Below are 16,742 nucleotides of genomic sequence, written 5' to 3' on the forward strand. Positions count from 1 at the left end.
AGTATGTTGCACAAATGTGATTCTCTACGTATGCCCTAACGTTACAAGGTTGGGAAGCCATGGATTAGGCTATGAAATGTTCCTTCCTCCTGGTGACATCAAAACAGGCCTGCCTGCCTCCTTTTCCCTTTTATTTCTCTGAACCAGAGGCAAGAAGCAAAGCTCAGCTGTGGGACCAGGCCTGGGATGGCAAAGGCAGTTTGAATCCATGGAGAAGGTCCTGAGATGCCCTCCATGCCACCCACACACACAAGGTATGGCAAAAGCTGCCCAGTCTCAGAGGTGGAAATGGAGGCTTACAGGCCTCTGCAAGAAGGACTCGTGCTGGGGCTGAACAGTGAAGGAGGGTTTGAAGAAAGAAAGGAACATCTTTAACCCAGGCCTCTGAGGCATACAAGTAACAGCTGCTATTCCTAGACTAGACAGAACAGTTTTGGCTTGTCATTCATTCCAATTAATAGTATTTACTCTCTGCCACGTGCAGAGTGCACCAGTGGACACTTCAGGGAGGCAAAGACTATCAATAATGATGAGGAGCACAGCAGCTGACATTTCTATAGCCCCTACTTCGTGCCAGGCACTGTTCTAAGCTCCTTATATATAAGACATCTCCTCTTCACAACCTTATGATGTGGGTTCTATTAATACCCCCATTTTACAGTCAAGGAAACTGAGGTATAAAGAGATTAAGCAACTTACCAATGTCACACGAGCACTAAGTGACAGAGCCAGGACTTAAACCCAGGTAGTCTGGTGCCACAGCTCATATTCCTAACCCCTGCATTACACTACCTGCCTCAACATTCCCCATGCTTAGAGGCTTAGACCCTCCTTGGCTAGATTGGAAAATCTGAATGAGTCAAGACCATAAGTGTTTTAAGGGCCAAGTGAAAACCCTCAGAAGCTCCCAGGCCAGCTGTGATGCCCATCAGAATGGCCTGAGAAGCTTTTCAAAATACTCAAGACCAGACTCCGTCTGAGATTTTCTGAGTCAGCAAACTCCAGGGATGAGCCCAGGCATATAATAAGCCTCTGCACGAGGCCACCAGATGCTAAATCCCCGCAGTTAGAAGCCATGTGCAGCATCATACTCAATACAGATTAGCAGGCCTTGGAGCCCCCAGGGTTGGGCAGGAAGGGAAGAAACGGACACCAGGCGGAGGCTCCTGGCTCTCCTGATGCCACACTGACAGTGGGAGAAAAAGACCTTGAACAAGAGCCCTGGGGCTGGGGGCTCTTCCCCACCTGTTCCCGCTTGAGCTTCTCTCTTTTCCGAATCAGCTCAATCAGCAGCCTCGCCCGCTCCAAGTCGTGCCGGAGCTTCTGCCAGTATTTTAGCTCTTCCTTCACTGCACTTGTCTTCTCGTCCTGCTCCCGCTGCAGGAAGAAAGGGAAAGGAAGGAGGAGCTGGAGGCCTGTCTCCTGCCCAGAGTTCTCTCCCTATTTCAGACTCACAGGGTCTCAGCAGGTAAGGGCCCTGCACCCTGGCTGACCCACGTTCCTGAGAGCCCTTCCGCCTCCTCTCCACCCCATGCCTTCCTCCTGTGCTCCCCGAGCCATGCAGCAACATTTCTTAACTGCCCTGTGATAACCACTGCTGGAGTGAGAGCTGGGACTGCTCCCCCTACCCCTGCCCCCGGCCCCGAGGATACCAGGGTGCAGCTGTGCCCCTCAGGGCTGTAAAGAATTTCAGAAGGAAACTAACATACACCTTGAGGTAGAAAGAATTTCACCCTAGAGCCGCCACTTGGCTAGAAAACAAAGTGAAGTTCTTACTACAAGCTTGTACTAGCTGACCTGAACATACTTTAAAATACCACCAGCACCAAAAAATGTGATTCCTGCCCTAGAAGAGGTTACAGTAGAGTTGGGGGAAGAGGCCCAGTTTTGACACACAAGGGCACAGTAGCACAAATATAATAAAAACTCAACAGATAAACTATTGAGAGGATATAAAATAGAGAGGATCTGAGTGGGTTGGGGTTGGGTCAGGGAAGGCTTCCCACAGAAGCAATCTTACTAGGGTTTCACAATGGTGATGGACATAGGTGAACACAACAGTAAGCAAGGCCTCTGCTGGAACCAAAGAGACCACAGGGAAGAAGTGTGAAGGCAGAATTAATGATTCTTTGCTTGGTGAAAAAAATGGCCTGGCCAGAGCAGATAAGCTGGAGAACCACAAAAGCCAAGGAATATCCAGGATTAGCTGATAAGAAGCCTCAAATCCAGGCAAAGGAACCCAGATGTGGCCTGCCCGGAGAGGGGGAATATGTTCTGGAAAAGGAATATATTCTGGCAAATGGTGTGTAAGATAGTATCAGTTGCACAGCAAAGAAAGAATTAGAGGTGGGAGAAATAGAAAAAGCTATTGCTGAAATGGGGGGGGGCATGGGTGAGCAAGGGAGCTGTAGACTGCAGACAAAAGACCATATACTGATACACTCCCCCCAAAATAGCAATAAGGGATGACTGACTGTGGCTTGTTATGGAGGGAAGAATCAAAAGTAACTCCAAGAGTAGGAATGTCTGAGGTCAGGAGGGAGAAGGTTCCATGTCAATAATGGGGAGGGGCGCCTGGGTGGCCCAGTCGGTTAAGCGTCTAGCTCTTGATTTCAGCTCAGGTCATGGTCTCGTGGGATGGAGCCCCATGTTGGGCTCTGTGCTCAGCGGGGAGCCTGCCTGAGGATTCTTATCCTCTGCCCCTCCCCTTGCTCTCTCTCTCTCTCTCAAATAAATACATCTTTATTTTATTTTATTTTTAAAGATTTTATTTATTTGTGAGAGAGAGAATGAGAGACAGAGAGCATGAGAGGGAGGAGGGTCAGAGGGAGAAGCAGACTCCCTGCTGAGCAGGAAGCCCGATGTGGGACTCGATCCCGGGACTCCAGGATCATGACCTGAGCCGAAGGCAGTTGCTTAACCAACTGAGCCACCCAGGCGCCCTAAATAAATCTTTAAAAAAAAAAAGGAAAAATACGTTTACTGAGAGGAAGGAAGATAATGAATTGTTTCCAATATCTGAATTCTAGGAAACAACATCTACATGGACATCTGTGGTTCCCCTGCCCCAGAGGGACTGAGGGCAGAAAAAAGGGATGAAGACAAGACAAGAAACGTGGAGCTACTGCCATACTTATTTACAACTGTAAGAGCGCATAAGCTCTCCCAGTAAATGGGCAGGCAGTGGAGCCCCTGGGACTATTACTACTGAGGAGTAAAAAGTCGAGTCAGCACAAGGTGCAGTCAGCCAGATAGAGGAGGAGGGAAATGGGGCCATAGAGAAGCTCTAACACAAGGTGATCCATGGTGTCAAATGCAGCCTAATGGCCAATACGGTGAGAACGTGAGGTAAGGCTCGCTGGGCTGGGTGGAGGTGGCTGATATTCTATGGGAGCCTACAAGGGAGCAGGCAGACCACTACAAGGAGGGACCAGACGCAGACTTGCACTTCAGGACTTTAGTTACAAAAGGCAAAAGTGAAATCAGAGAACTCAGAGGGCATCAGAGTCATGTAAAAGATTGCTTCATCTCCGGGGTGGCGGTGTGGAAATATTAAAAGGCAGAAGTAATGGAACAAGTGAAGAGGGAAAAAGAACTAAAGATGGTAAAAAAAAAAAAAAAAAAATTCAGGAGGCCTCCAACCAACTCAGAAAACACTAAACATGCAGCAGCTTTCTGTGGCTAAAAGGCCACCACAACTGGCCAGGCTCTGTGCTACAACTTAGATGGCACATTTGTGTGTTTTCTATGAAACATTTTTGGCAGATGTCAGTATAGTGTCTTAAGGAAAGTACTCCTTGTCCTAATTCATTCAACGCAGCCGCCTGGCCCTCATTCAACCCACTTCTTCCTTTCTGCCATGTCTACAAGGTTTTCCCCACATATATGGAAAGCTGGGCTTGATCTTCACTCTCTCCTAGAATTCGCTTCAAAGTCAAGCCTCTCCCATCCAGAAGGAGCTGCTGTCTGGTCCCAAGAGCTCTACGTGCTGGAGGTCGTTCCTGGGAGATGCCACCTGGAGGGGTAACCGCCTATAGGCAAAAGCTCTGCAGAGGACTCAGGGAGGGTGTCCCAACCATCCCTCCTTCTCCTTCACACTCCACGTCCTCCACCACCTTCAATCACTTCACCTACCTGCTCGGCGTTTCTTTGGGACTGCAGGTGGGAGTGCAGGCGCCGGATGAGGGGGACGCCATTCCGTGCCTGCCGCTTTAAGAGCCAGTAGTTGTGAAGCCGCTGTATGAACTGGTTTTTCCTCTGAAAGGAGAGACCACTACAGATCTTGTTCAACCTTGAGCAGAGGCACAGGGAAGTGAAAGACAAGGTCAGTGGGCAGCCCTGATTACAGCCTCCTCTTCAGACCCTGGTTCATTTCCGAACCTTATATATAAAGGAAGATGGAAGAAAGTGGCCAAATGCCTCACCTCAGAGAAAGGCTTAAAAAAAAAAGACAGCAAAGTTAAGCAGCTCAGATTCAGCATGAGATAGATATATCACTTGATTTTCCACATCCTACCTTACAGTCCTGATTCTCCGAAAGAACCCTCTCCCAGGAACTCTGTTTCCTGCGGTCCTGGACTCCTGAGAAACAGGCCTGTGCCCTGAACTCTTGATAAAGGCAGCAAAACAGAGCAGGAACTTGAGTAAACCGTGGGCAATGTGGTCACTCCCTCCTCTGCCCTGTGGCTGGGAGGGTCTCTCCCAGACCAGGGAACAGTCCATAGGCAAGCTGGAAGGGAAACTAGTAGAAGTACACCAGGCTACTGCTTTCTGAGCTCACATGCAACACCCTGGAACTGTCTGACCTCTGGCTTTTCATTAAAGATTTCAGCAGCCTAAAAATGTCTAATTTTAAACCGAATGGAAAAAAAAAAAAAACTGGGTAAGAGGATGGAGAATCTGAAAACTTAGCTGGCTAAACTAACCCAACAGAGAAGTCTTAAGGTCAGGATTTAAGACAATAATACGTGGGGGCTGGAAGAGGGTGGGAGCGAAAGGGGTAGGAATTAATGAGAGCCTATAATCTTTATCCTAAAAGCCCTGTTGCAAGGTGGATAACATTAGTCTCATGGTAACAAAAGATGGAAAGGCAGCTTAGGAACAGAGGCTGGATGAACTGCCAAAGTCACTAATGCAGCTAGAAAGATGGTGGAGCTGAGTGGGATGTGAATCGATGATCTCTCTGCTACACCATCCTGCGTCCCAAAGTTGGTTCTCCACAGAGTAAGCAAGGCCTCCGTGCCCCTGTTGTGTTTCCTCCACTTTTTCTCTTCATCTCATTCCACTGAAAGGAAGATAAATGTAGCTAAACAAGAAAGCAGAAGCTAAGGATGGGCATGGTGGGCTGGGCGTTGCTCACCAAAGCCCTGTGCCTTTCCACAGTCAGACGTTCCTGCCCCAAAGCCAAGCTTATAAAGTCAAGGCCTAGGCCTTTCCCCAAAGAACAGATCCCCCACCAATGCCCATGCCAAGCACACCTGCCCAGCTGCAGGCAGCCCCTCCCTCTACAACCTCTTGGCCATGGAGGGCTCCCACAGCATCTGTGCAGGTAGGGAAAAGAATAATAAAATAGCAGCAGCAGCAGCAGTAGCCACCGTTTATTGAGCGCTTACTATTTACCAGGTACTGTGCTAAGTGCTTTACTTCTACCATCTCATTTACTTCTCACAACAACCCTATGAGGCTCGTTTACGAAAAAAATAAGGCTTAAAGAAGAAATCTGCCAAAGGTCCCACAGGTAGTGACAGGAGCAGGATTCAAAAGCAGGTCTGATTTTTTCTTAGCCAGCATGCTATGCTGGCCCCTGCAAGACACACCTATCAGAGCAGACATGACAACCAAAAAGTCTAGTCCCAGGGTACAGCCACCCAACAGATGTTACTAATCATGGAGCAACTCAACAGCAGGGAAGAGGGTGGCCTACAACAGCTCCGTGCCTAGAAGACATTTCCAGTTGACTGAATTCTAACTCCAGCCATGGCTCGCCACAAAAGCCTCTCCCTCCTGTTCTTCTCCACTCTTTGTCTCGTTCCCAGACTGACAAGTCTGGTTGTCTGTTCCCCTTACAACAACTCATTCCCTGCTACCCTCCAGCACTCTTTTCTCCCCATCCTTTTCAACAAGAGAAACAGACAACAGGAACAGAGCCTGGAGGCATCATGAGCCCCAGCTTGTGGTTAGGTTCTATGCTTCCCATCTGGTTCCAGCCCTTTGAACAGGACTTGGCATATAGTAAGTGCTCAATAAACACCTCATTGAGTGAACAAAAGGAGTGAACAACTTTACCTCCTGTGGCTGCAGTTTCTTCATCTGGGGGTGTGGGAGAAGGTGCAAGGACTACATTAGATCAATAATCTCCAAGATTCCTTCCTGCTCTAACACTGTTTACTTTCTAAAGAATATCACCCTTGAGATGAGCTTCCACTGGAAAATCTTTTTGCTTTTCTGCCCTCCAAGAGCTACTTCTCTGATGGTTAAAAATAGGTCCCTCTATAGACTTAGTAGGGACCAAGGTGGCTTAGTTATACAGCTGAACCGAGTGATCCTCTTTCCCCTAAATCTAAAAGCTTCTTGAAATAGCATGTCTTCCCCACACCACCACCCCCTCACACAAAGCCCCCATCATTCCCAGAACAGAGCTTTCTGGATAGCAGACACCCATACTGACCCCCTGAAACAGTGGTTCTCAGTTCTCTCCCCATGGGGGTTTTTGGTAACATATGTGGGGAGTGTTTGAGTTTGTCACAAAGACCATGCGATGAGGGAGGGGATGCAAATGGCAGTTACAAAGATCAGGGATGCTAAACACTGAGAAATGTATGGGACATTATTCTAATAATGAAGAATTATCCTGTCCCAAATGCCACTTGTACACCTGTTGAAAAATGCTGCCTTAGACACCCTTCATTTGGGTTTCTAAGCACCTTAACTGTTTGTCTCACCTTGAAGCAAAGGAAACACATTGCTCTCAGGGCACCATCGAAACCACAAACCAGACAAGGGTCCAAAGCAGAAGTCTAAATTTGAGGGCACAGAAGAGAACAAACGTTCACCAACCATGCTTGGGGAAGGAGGTCCTGGCTCAGGGCCAACACCAGGCCAAGAAGAAACCATCAGTCCATGGGGAGCCCTCCTGGGCAGGCTTACCTGTAGGAGGGTATCTGTGGGACAGTGACCATGGGGACAGTGGAGGGCGTATCTCGGCCCATTTCCTCCGGCTCCTTCTTGATCTTCTGCTTCAAAGTCATCTTGCTCTTCTTGGGCACCCCCTTAAGGGGGCCACCTACCCCGCCTTGGCCTTCATCTTCCTCCTCCTCTTCTACGTCTTCCTTCTCTTCCTCCTCTCCACAGCCCTCCTTCAGCCCTTCCTCCTCCCCAGCCTCACTGAGGTTCCCGGGGGAGTCACCCTTCCTCCTAGCAGTGGCAGCACCTGGCGGTGAGTGGGCCTCACAGTAGGCAGTCTTGCGTACTGTGAAGATGGTACCGTTGAGGCTGGTCTCACGCATGGGCTCAATCTTCATGAAGAGCCCAGCCCGCTGTGCACATGTCACATGGAAGGCTGTGTAGCAGTTCACCTTATGGCACTGGATGGCTGCCCCCAGCCCCTTCTGCTTGCAGATATAGCAGGTTAGTTTCCAGCGGGCAGGTGGGATGTTGTCGATGCCCTCAATGGGCTCCAGGAACACGGTGTTAGCGAAGCAGACTTCAGGGATCCAGATGGCACACACCACATGCGCCCAGTGCCCATCGCTGGTCTGTTTGAAGGCGCCGCCCTTATTGGGGCAGAGGACGCAATCCACGGGCCGGGAGGGAGACTGTAGGCAGCAGCGGCATAGCCACTGGCCCTCAGGGATGTAGGGGACACCGTAGCACTCCTGGTGTACAGCCAGGTTGCAGATGTCACAGAAGAGAATGACGTTGCTGTTGTGGCATTCATCGTCCAGGCACACACAGCAAAAGGCGTCTTCGTCAATAAGTGACTGCTGGGCGCCACTGCTGCGACTCTCCAAGTACGACTCCTTCTCAAGCCGGTCTACCAGCAGCTCAAAGGTGTCTGCTGACACCAAACTGTGCCCATCTACACGCCGCTTCTCATTCACCATGTCCAGCCAGGCAAGGTCCTCCTCATCCATGTCATACTCTACCTCCGCATCCAGGTCTTCAGGTGGCTTCTCGATGTAGCGGTAGTAGGCAGCAGGCAGCGGGGGTGCTTCTGGCTGGCTGCCTGAGTCCACCATGCGAAAGCTGGGTTGCGGGAGGTGGAAGGAAGTGCCGGATGCATGCTTGGAACAGGACTCCTTCTTCTTGCCCTTGGAGGAGGGTTTTTTGGACTTGCCAGGGAACTGAGGCTGCTCACTGTTTTCCTTGTTGCTATTGCATTCGGTGATATCCTGGGCGGTCAGCTCATCCTCTGTGATGATCTTGAGTGGGTCATAGATGCTGATTCGGTGCAGGCGTCCATCAATGTCCACCTCGACGATCCGCTGGGCCTGGGCATATGTCAAGGTCTCCCGAGTAGGTGAGCACTTCAGACTGTAGGGGGATGGGGAGCGCCGGCCCTCGGCATTCTGCCGCGACTTCCGGCGAGGCTTCCTCATGGCACCTGGGAACCAAGGGGACAGGCCTAAGGAGAAACCAGGAGACTGAGCTGAAGGTTCAGGCATGCACTCATTCACCCATCCATCTGAGCAAGTGGCCACCAGGAAGACTGTCTCTTCCTTCTCTCTGAACATCCTGCCCCTCAGACATCCACACAGCTTGCTCCTTCAAATTTTTTCACAAACATTGCTTCTCAATGAGAGCCGCTCTCTGACCACGCTTATCTAAAACTGCAAACCTCTTTCCGCCGCCAGCAATCTTACATTCTACTTTATTTTTCACTATTAACACTCACCATTTTTTATTATGCTATCTAATTTGCCTATTAATCATGAATGTTTGTTTCCTTCCACTAAAATGTAAGCTCCATGAGGGGAAATATTTTTGTCTATCTTATTCACTGCTGTATCCCCAGCACCTGGAGTGGTGCCTGGCTCCTAAGTAAGCACTCAGTAAGTACTACTTGCATGAAAGGAGAAATCCAACATGCATGATCCCTGCCCTCCAGGTGCTTCATCTAACTGAAGACTCAGAAAAGTAAAAAGATCATTACAATACAACATGGGGAGACATCTAAAGTTCTAATGATGTACAGAAGGCTGTGGGATAGCTAACTATGCAAAAGGAGGGGGGAGGTCAAGGGTTCTGAAAAAAAGAAAACAAGAATAGCATCCACTTTCAAGCTCTGTACATGACCAGCGGCCCCATCAGAGGATCAAAAGCTCACAGGTCTAGAGCCTCTCCCAACCCAACTGACAATGATCAAAACCCCTATCTCCTGACCACGCCCAGGAATGAAGAGGCGAAGGTACCTGAAATGTCAACTATGTACAGTCTACAGACTTCAAACTACAGTATGCAGGGTTTTCTCTGGAAAAGGCAGCATTCAGGATCCACTGGCTAGTACATCGCTAGGCAGAAGCACTGGAAGCTCTGGGAGTGGCCCCCAAGTGACACTTAAGTTTTAAGTGGCCTATCTGGGACCCTCATTGGACCTACGGCCAAGGTGACTGGGGCAATATCTGAGGTAAACTCTCAATGCATTCTGTTACTTCAAAAGTTCCTCTCTCCCCAAATACTTACATCCAGTCTATCCTTGTGCAGCAAGGAGAAAGCCCTAAAGTTTCCCATATCATGACAAGCTCATAAGGAGCTGTGGTAGCAGTTACTACCAGGAAAGTCATTAGGGGATATGGTGCCCCAAGGTGTGGGCAGAGACTTGGAAAAGTACAAACAGTGAGAGGATTTCAAAGAGAAAACAGTTTGTCACCTTGGTTGCAGGATCTACCATCTTTATCTATAAAGCAGAGATGATGATGATGATGATAATTTAGCACACTTTTGCAAACTATAAATCCTCTTTACTTTTTAAAAAAATTTTTAATGAGTCTCTACCCCCAACATGGGGCTCAAACTCACAACTCTGAGATCAAGAGTCGCATGCTCCACCAACTGAGTAAGCCAGGTGGCCCAATCCCTTTTACTTTTAAAATTTCTCTCAACTAGTTTGGGAGGTAGAATAGATATTATCATCTCCATTTTACAGATGAAGAAACAAGCTCAGAAAGGTGTCACTCAACCCAGAGGTAGTTAAATGATAAAGCTGCAACTCAAGCTCGGATGATGTGCTGAACTCCTCCCATTGGGAAGAACACCACAGAGATGCCATGGTCTGGTACAAAACGAGGCTCTGGGGCACTGCTTTGGTTCTAATCTTGGCTCTGTGCGACCTGGAGAAAGTCACTTAATCTCTCTGTGCCTCCAGACTACACCAGTAAAATGAAAATAAAATCTACCTCTTAAGGGCTGCTAAACGTTAATAAGGTATTATTAACATCCTTATTTAAAAGGCTTTCCGATCCCAAAGTGTGACTGAAACAAACAAACAAAAAAACAACTTGGCTGAGCAACAGTGCCAGGCAGGCACGCAACCCATTTGGGACAAAAGGCAACAGAATCATCACAGCAATTCTGTCCAGGTTCCAGAGGCCCTTGGCCACTACATGCCTGACAAATGCCAACTCCCTGGGGGTAGCCCAGGCCAACAGACCTTCTTCATTGCCCCCACGCCCTCATGGGCAGGGAGATCCTTGCAAAGGTGTGGAAATCTACCTCAATACTAACCTGAAATAGTTTAGACAGAGGGTGTGGAGCCTCCTTTGTTAAAAGCGCCGCATATTCTTCCTCCCTACCTGCAACCTCCTTGGCAGCTTTGGTTAGCCCTCACCCAAGCAGCAAGTACCTATGGAAAACCTCTTGGGTCCTACCGGAGCCTCTAGGCACTGGGAGGGCAAATTCTGGAAAGGGAAGGGCTGCTGCTGAGGAAATGAGTTTCGCCCACAAGGAGCTTCCAGTCCAATTTTTTGGCGGGAGTTTCTCAACCCACACAGCCCTTCCCACAAACACACCTCCAAATACCCCCCAACGCCCCCAGGTCTCCTCAGCACTCCCTAAGCCCCCACTCGCCCATCCCACCCACGTCCTCGAAGAACGAGGAGTTTCTGCAATTAAGACTGTATCCCCTGTACCCCACGAGAGACTCATGAGACAGGGGACAAACCCAGCCAAGGCTCCTGCCCCTTTAAAGGGGCACCTCTTCCAGAAGAATCTTGACCCTTCCGAGGAGAAAGGAGGGAAATAACATCACCTCCCCTGAGGGGAGGGGGCGAGCGCGCCAGAGACAGACTGACGCGGAGTCCGACCCTCAGACAGAGAAAGCTAGCGCCAGCGAACCAGCAGGGCAGAGAGGCGAGCGCCCATTGGTCGCCTCACCTGCCCGTCAGGAGAAACCGGGGGGCCAAGGGACGACCAGGGGGTGGAACCCTCCTCTGGTCTGACCAATTGGAGAACATGGCGGGGGCGGGGTTCGGCGGCTCGCCAGCCAGGGCCGGGGGGGAGGGAAGCAAGATGGCGGCTGCGGGAGGGGGTCCTCGTTTTTCAGCTCCCCCCTCACCCGCCTTCTCCTTCCCCGCCGCCGCCCTCGCTCCAGGAGAGCGCTTTCGCGCCGCCCCCGCCCCCCTCGGGAAGCCCCCCGCTTCCCTCTCCCCGCCCCCCCCCGCGCAGTCCCTGGTCCCCGTAGGCCCCCCTGCCCCCGCCCTCGCTCTGTCCGGCCCCGCTGCCACCCCCATTACCTCAGCCGCTGGCCCGGCCCCACCGTTCGGGGCCCCTGGGCGCGGGCGGGCCGGCCGTCGAGCGGGTCGGCGCGGCCCGGGGAGCGGAGCGCGGCCTCCTCCCGCGCTGGCCTCCGCGGCCACCGCCGTGCCCCCTCCTGGCCCGCGCTGGGGCCCCGGCCCGGCCGCCGCCGCCGCTCCCGGGGGAGGAGGGGGAATGAAGCCGCTGCCGCCGCCGCTGCCGCCACGGAGCCCGGCCGAGGGGAGGGAGGGATCAGCCCCCAGGCAGGATCCGCCCCTCCGGCCTCCCCCCCGCCACCTCCACCCCTTCCCTCGCTCCCTCCCTGGCTCCGCGGGCTCTCCCGCTGAACAGGAGCGAGAGCGCGAAAGAGGGGGGAACGGGAAGAAAATCCCCCCGCCCGTGCCCGGCGCGGCGGCGGCCGGGGCGGCGCGGAGAGGAGCGCTGAGCCGCCGCCGCCACGGGGCACCGTCCCCGGCTCGGCCTCACGGTGGCGGTGCGGACGCGGCAGGGGCGCCGAGCAGAGACGGGGTCTGCACCCGCCGTGGCCAAGGCTCACCGTGGCCCAGCCCGCCGCGGGGCGAGCCCCACAAGGGAGCGGGAGACGTTGGGGTCTGGTTGGGAAAGACGGGGATTCCCTAACCGTAGAGTGGTCAGTCGTTCCCTCCCCCTAGCCCTGTGGAGAGGTGACTACAGTCTGGGGCAACAAACCCCCTCCCCGACTAGAGGGCCCCTCCAGAGGTTAAGCCAGGGCAGTTACTAGAGTCAAAACCGGTCTGTAGTTTCTTGGGTGGAGGTACCTGCACTACTCCCAGAAAGTCGCCCTCCTTTCCCGGCCGTGCTCTGTCTGGTCCGGAGGACAAAGGTCTAGCGATGTCCATCCCCTCCCCCAGTGAGGACAGCCGGAAAAGACCCTCTGTTGTGTACAGGTGAGCGTCTTGTTCCTCATAGGACATCCTTCTTAAGAAACAGACCTGACTTTTCGTTATGTGCTCTTCTCTCCCTTATGTGTTTAAAAAGAGTAAACATAAAAGTTTGACGGTCTACTTAAGGACGTCTGGTAACTCGTTTGTCACTGTAGACATGGGAAACACTCTCTCCTTAAACCTGGTTTGGCTAGGAATCGGTTAATTTAATGCAATAAGCGGCTTTCTAAAAGACTCTTGACAAATGGCAACTTCAGACTTTTAGATATAATCAGACTGGCTTTTGTTTCGATAAGTAAATTTAAGAAGAGGAGACGACTTCTTTGCCACCCGCCCCCTTCGCCTATAAATCAGAAAGCTTACCTCATATGACTGAAGTCTTAAGTACCAATATTTAATGATGTGTATAAAAGATGTATGGATAGACTGCCTTTAAATGTGAAGATGAATGACATATTTTGAAAGCGTTTCCTCTGCCCGCGCTGGTGGTGTAGCTTGGTGAGACTTCACAATTTCTTGCCTGGTTCTGATGATCAAGGACACCGATTCTAAAGTCAGAGGATGAAAGATAGTCTTAGGTTGCAAGTGTTCCAAATTAAACGGAGCATATTTCTACTTTTGAAGTATAGATGTTCATTATCCTAAGGAATTTAAAAAATTATGTTTTGAATTTGCAAATTTGGTGAAAGTAAGGAAGCTAATTGTATTACAAAGATGTTTTTCTGATTACATGGTAGCACCTTGTAAAAGTGATAACAGAGTGATAGCAAAATTCTGTTAACCAGTTTTCTGAAAGAAAAGGGAGTGTCTTGTGGAGCTAAGCAAGGGCAGGGCAATGTTTTCAAAACTGTGATGATGAAGGAGTATGAATTAATGTCAAGTGTTCTAAGGCTAGGGGGAATAATCATTTGGAGGGAAGGTGTAGATAAAAGATAATTAATTGTGGAAGGGAAAGCCCCAGGCGCAAGAGAATATTACAATTACTTTTAGTTAAGGGGGAAAAAAAACCCTGAAGACTAAAAGAAACAAGAATACTGAATTTCATTTCTTCTTCTTTTAAAATATGAACTATATCCATTTATACATATGACCAGTGACTTTCATTTCTTGGTAAATGTTCACAAAATTTATTTAGCACAGTTCCTATTTGTGTGATCGGGAGCTATCTTTTTCCACTAAAGTTAATGAATAGATACCTTGGGAAAATGCATTGGTTTTCACTTCCAACAGTTAAGTATAAAATAATGATTTAAATGCTATTGAAAAAGCATGAAGTTAATACATTTGATTTCCAGGTCTTTCTATTCAAACTTTTCATAGTAAGACCTTATGCAACGGAGTGTTTCTCTTCTATTTTCAACTTCCACTTTCTTAATGGTAACATTACAGTGGTCCTCAACTTTTATTTTTTGACATTCATTTTTGACATTTATTTACTTATTTTTGACATTTGGGATTGGTTTCTGTTAGTGTAACTCCACACATAACCAGTTCACAATGATGTAATCTTAAATGTAACATGGGACAATTATGTCATTAAAAACAAATTTGGAACATGTATCAAAAATCCCAGAGGCACTAAATTTAATTAACTTTAATATTTAGCTATTTTAAAGAGCTTAAATTCACTAGCCCTCAGCCCTTCCATTAACCCATATAGCAATTAAGTTCAACAAACACAGGCACAGACCTTTGTTTACAAATAGTTGTTTTTCAAAATTTTGCATTTTTGAGTAGAAACTAACTTATTTGGAGCGGGAGCATGTTTTACCATTTAGATCTAAAAGAGGAAACATGAATATAAAAATTTCCCCCCCTCAAGTTTTTTTCAGCATCTCAGGATATCTTTGTCAATGCTTTCCTATTATCATTAGTTTACCGAGGCAAGAAACCTCTCAAGGGTCAGAAGCAATACTACTGGATTAATAAAATATGTACGATGAGAGAAGATAGGTTTTGATTGATTGTTACATTATTTTTAATAGAATATTCCTTCCTTAGACCTTGGCCAAAAGAAGTATGAAACCATAAATGGGAAGAATGTTTGAGTTTGGAATCATTGTGATATTTTTATACCATAATGAAATGGTTTAAGAATATAATATTTGCTTAGAAAAAGGAAAATGTTTAGGCTAACAACAGGCTTTAAATTGAATACCACACCTTCTAAATTTAATTCCATTCATTTATTCGTCTAGCAGACACTTATTGAACACCTACTGTGTGGCCAACCTGTACAAGTCGCTTTGGAAAATGACAAAATCTCAACCTAAAAAGGTCCCAGTGATCATATTTTTCCTTGTCTTGAGTAATGTACAATCAAGAAGCAAGCTAGAAATAACTAGAAAACACATGCAGGAGAAATTAGATAAGGCAGTGAACAGTGTGGAGCTGCCATTATTCAAATGGAAGATGGGAGGCTTTTTTTAGCCAGATTCTAAATAATGATGGATGTGAATTGGTGAAAAGAATGTAGAATGATGTTATTAGGTTGGTGGCAGGGCAGCCCAGGCAAAGGAACAATATGCAGGAAATAATAAGGAAATTATTCTAGCTGGTCTATATGGGCACATGTTAAGAAAAGAAAAGCTTGAATTGGATATGGGATATGGCAAGGGTATAAGGATAATAAAAATAATACCTAACACTTATGTGGAAGGTAGTATGCTTAGTGCTTTACATACTGTATTATCGAAAATCTTTGTTGTACTTAGAAAACAAATTAGTTTAATAAAGGAAATCTATTGACTCACATAACCAGAAAGTCCAGGAGTATATCTGGCTTTAGGCAAAGCCAAGAGACTCAAATTATGTCATCAGGATACTGTCTCTAGCAGTCTCTCAGCCAACCTGCACTGATAGCTGTGACCAGAAAGACATGATACTCTGATGAAGTCTGACCATTGTCCACTACTAGAACCAGAGGACATGGGCAGGAGACATTTCTCCAATGGTACAGTGGGCATATACAAAACAGGTCCAGTATACATGGACCTATTTCTCATTTATCAATTTATTAACTCAAATTATTATTATTATTATTATTATTATCCCCATTGTATATAGGATAAATTAGAACTAGGAACAGTATTAGGTAAACCAGGAAGAATTTAGTATAAGTAATTAGGTATTAAGACAATAAAAGGGCATTAACCAGAATGATAGATGGGATGGTAGAGAAAGAGGAGGGAAAGGAAAATTTAAATCAGAAATCAGAAGACAACGGTGGCTGGGTGGCTCAGTTGGTTAAGCATCTGCCTTTGGCTCAGGTCATGATCCCAGGTCCTGGGATCAAGCCCTGCATCGGGCTCCCCGCCCATCGGGGAGTCTGCTTTTCCTTCTGCCCCTTCCCTTCCCCTGCTCATGCTTTCTCTCTCTCTCTCTCTCTCTCTCTCAAATAAGTAGAATCTTTAAAAAAAGAAATCAGAAGATAGATCAATAATTTGATGCATTTTAACAGGATCACCTTCACCAATGTAGATGGGCATTATCCAATCTGTTGAGGACCTGAACAGGACAAAAAGGTAGAGGAAGGTCAAATTTACTCTCTGCTTGAGCTGGGACATCATCTTCTCCTGTCCTTGGACTTGGTGCTCCTGGTTACTGGGCCTTGGGACTTGGACTGAATTATACCACTGGCATTCCTGTTTCTCCAGCTTGCAGATGACAGATTATGAGATTTCTGGACTTCCATAATTGCTTAAACCAATTCCTGTAATATCCCCATCTCTATATATGTATATACACATATATGCATATACATGTATACACACACATACAAACATACTATTTCTCTGGATAACCTGGACTAATACAGTCAAAGTTAAGCTGTGGATTAGAGCATATTAGAGAATTCCAGGATTAAAGCGTTTTAAAGTCCTTGAATTGTCTGGGAAAAGCTCAAAGATTAATATTACTCTTTGATTAGTCAAGAATACCTACTGTAACATAAAATATGATTCCATTACATGAAATCCTTAAAAACACAAAATCTATAGTATAGATTTTGTCTATAGACTGTAGTATAGATTATAGTATAGATTATAGTCTATAGACTGTAGCTAGCTGCCCACAGGTGGAAGAGAGGAC

The 16,742-nt window shown here is 47.8% G+C and overlaps 1 protein-coding gene across 4 annotated transcripts in view; it reads right to left on the minus strand.

Moving 5' to 3' along the window:
- BRPF3 (bromodomain and PHD finger containing 3) overlaps positions 1 to 11,972 on the minus strand; it is a 34,492-nt gene extending 22,520 nt beyond the window's left edge. For 2 of the 4 annotated variants that reach the window (XM_028120556.2, XM_088024010.1), the window contains exons 1-4: positions 11,730 to 11,972; positions 7,147 to 8,623; positions 4,135 to 4,291; positions 1,246 to 1,377 (exon numbers count right to left, since the gene is read on the minus strand). In XM_028120556.2, coding sequence (XP_027976357.1) covers positions 1,246 to 1,377; positions 4,135 to 4,291; positions 7,147 to 8,597 — 1,740 coding nt within the window. In that variant the 5' untranslated portion in view covers positions 8,598 to 8,623; positions 11,730 to 11,972. The remainder of the gene's footprint in view (positions 1 to 1,245; positions 1,378 to 4,134; positions 4,292 to 7,146; positions 8,624 to 11,729) is intronic. The other 2 variants (XM_028120555.2, XM_028120554.2) reach the window with 2 other exon arrangements.
- Between the last annotated feature and the right edge of the window lie 4,770 nt (positions 11,973 to 16,742).

Source organism: Eumetopias jubatus, unplaced genomic scaffold (genome assembly GCF_037043125.1).
Source record: "Eumetopias jubatus isolate StellerSeaLion01/CBP00866 unplaced genomic scaffold, mEumJub1_p1.0 scaffold_6, whole genome shotgun sequence".
Taxonomy (NCBI): Eukaryota; Metazoa; Chordata; class Mammalia; order Carnivora; family Otariidae; genus Eumetopias; species Eumetopias jubatus.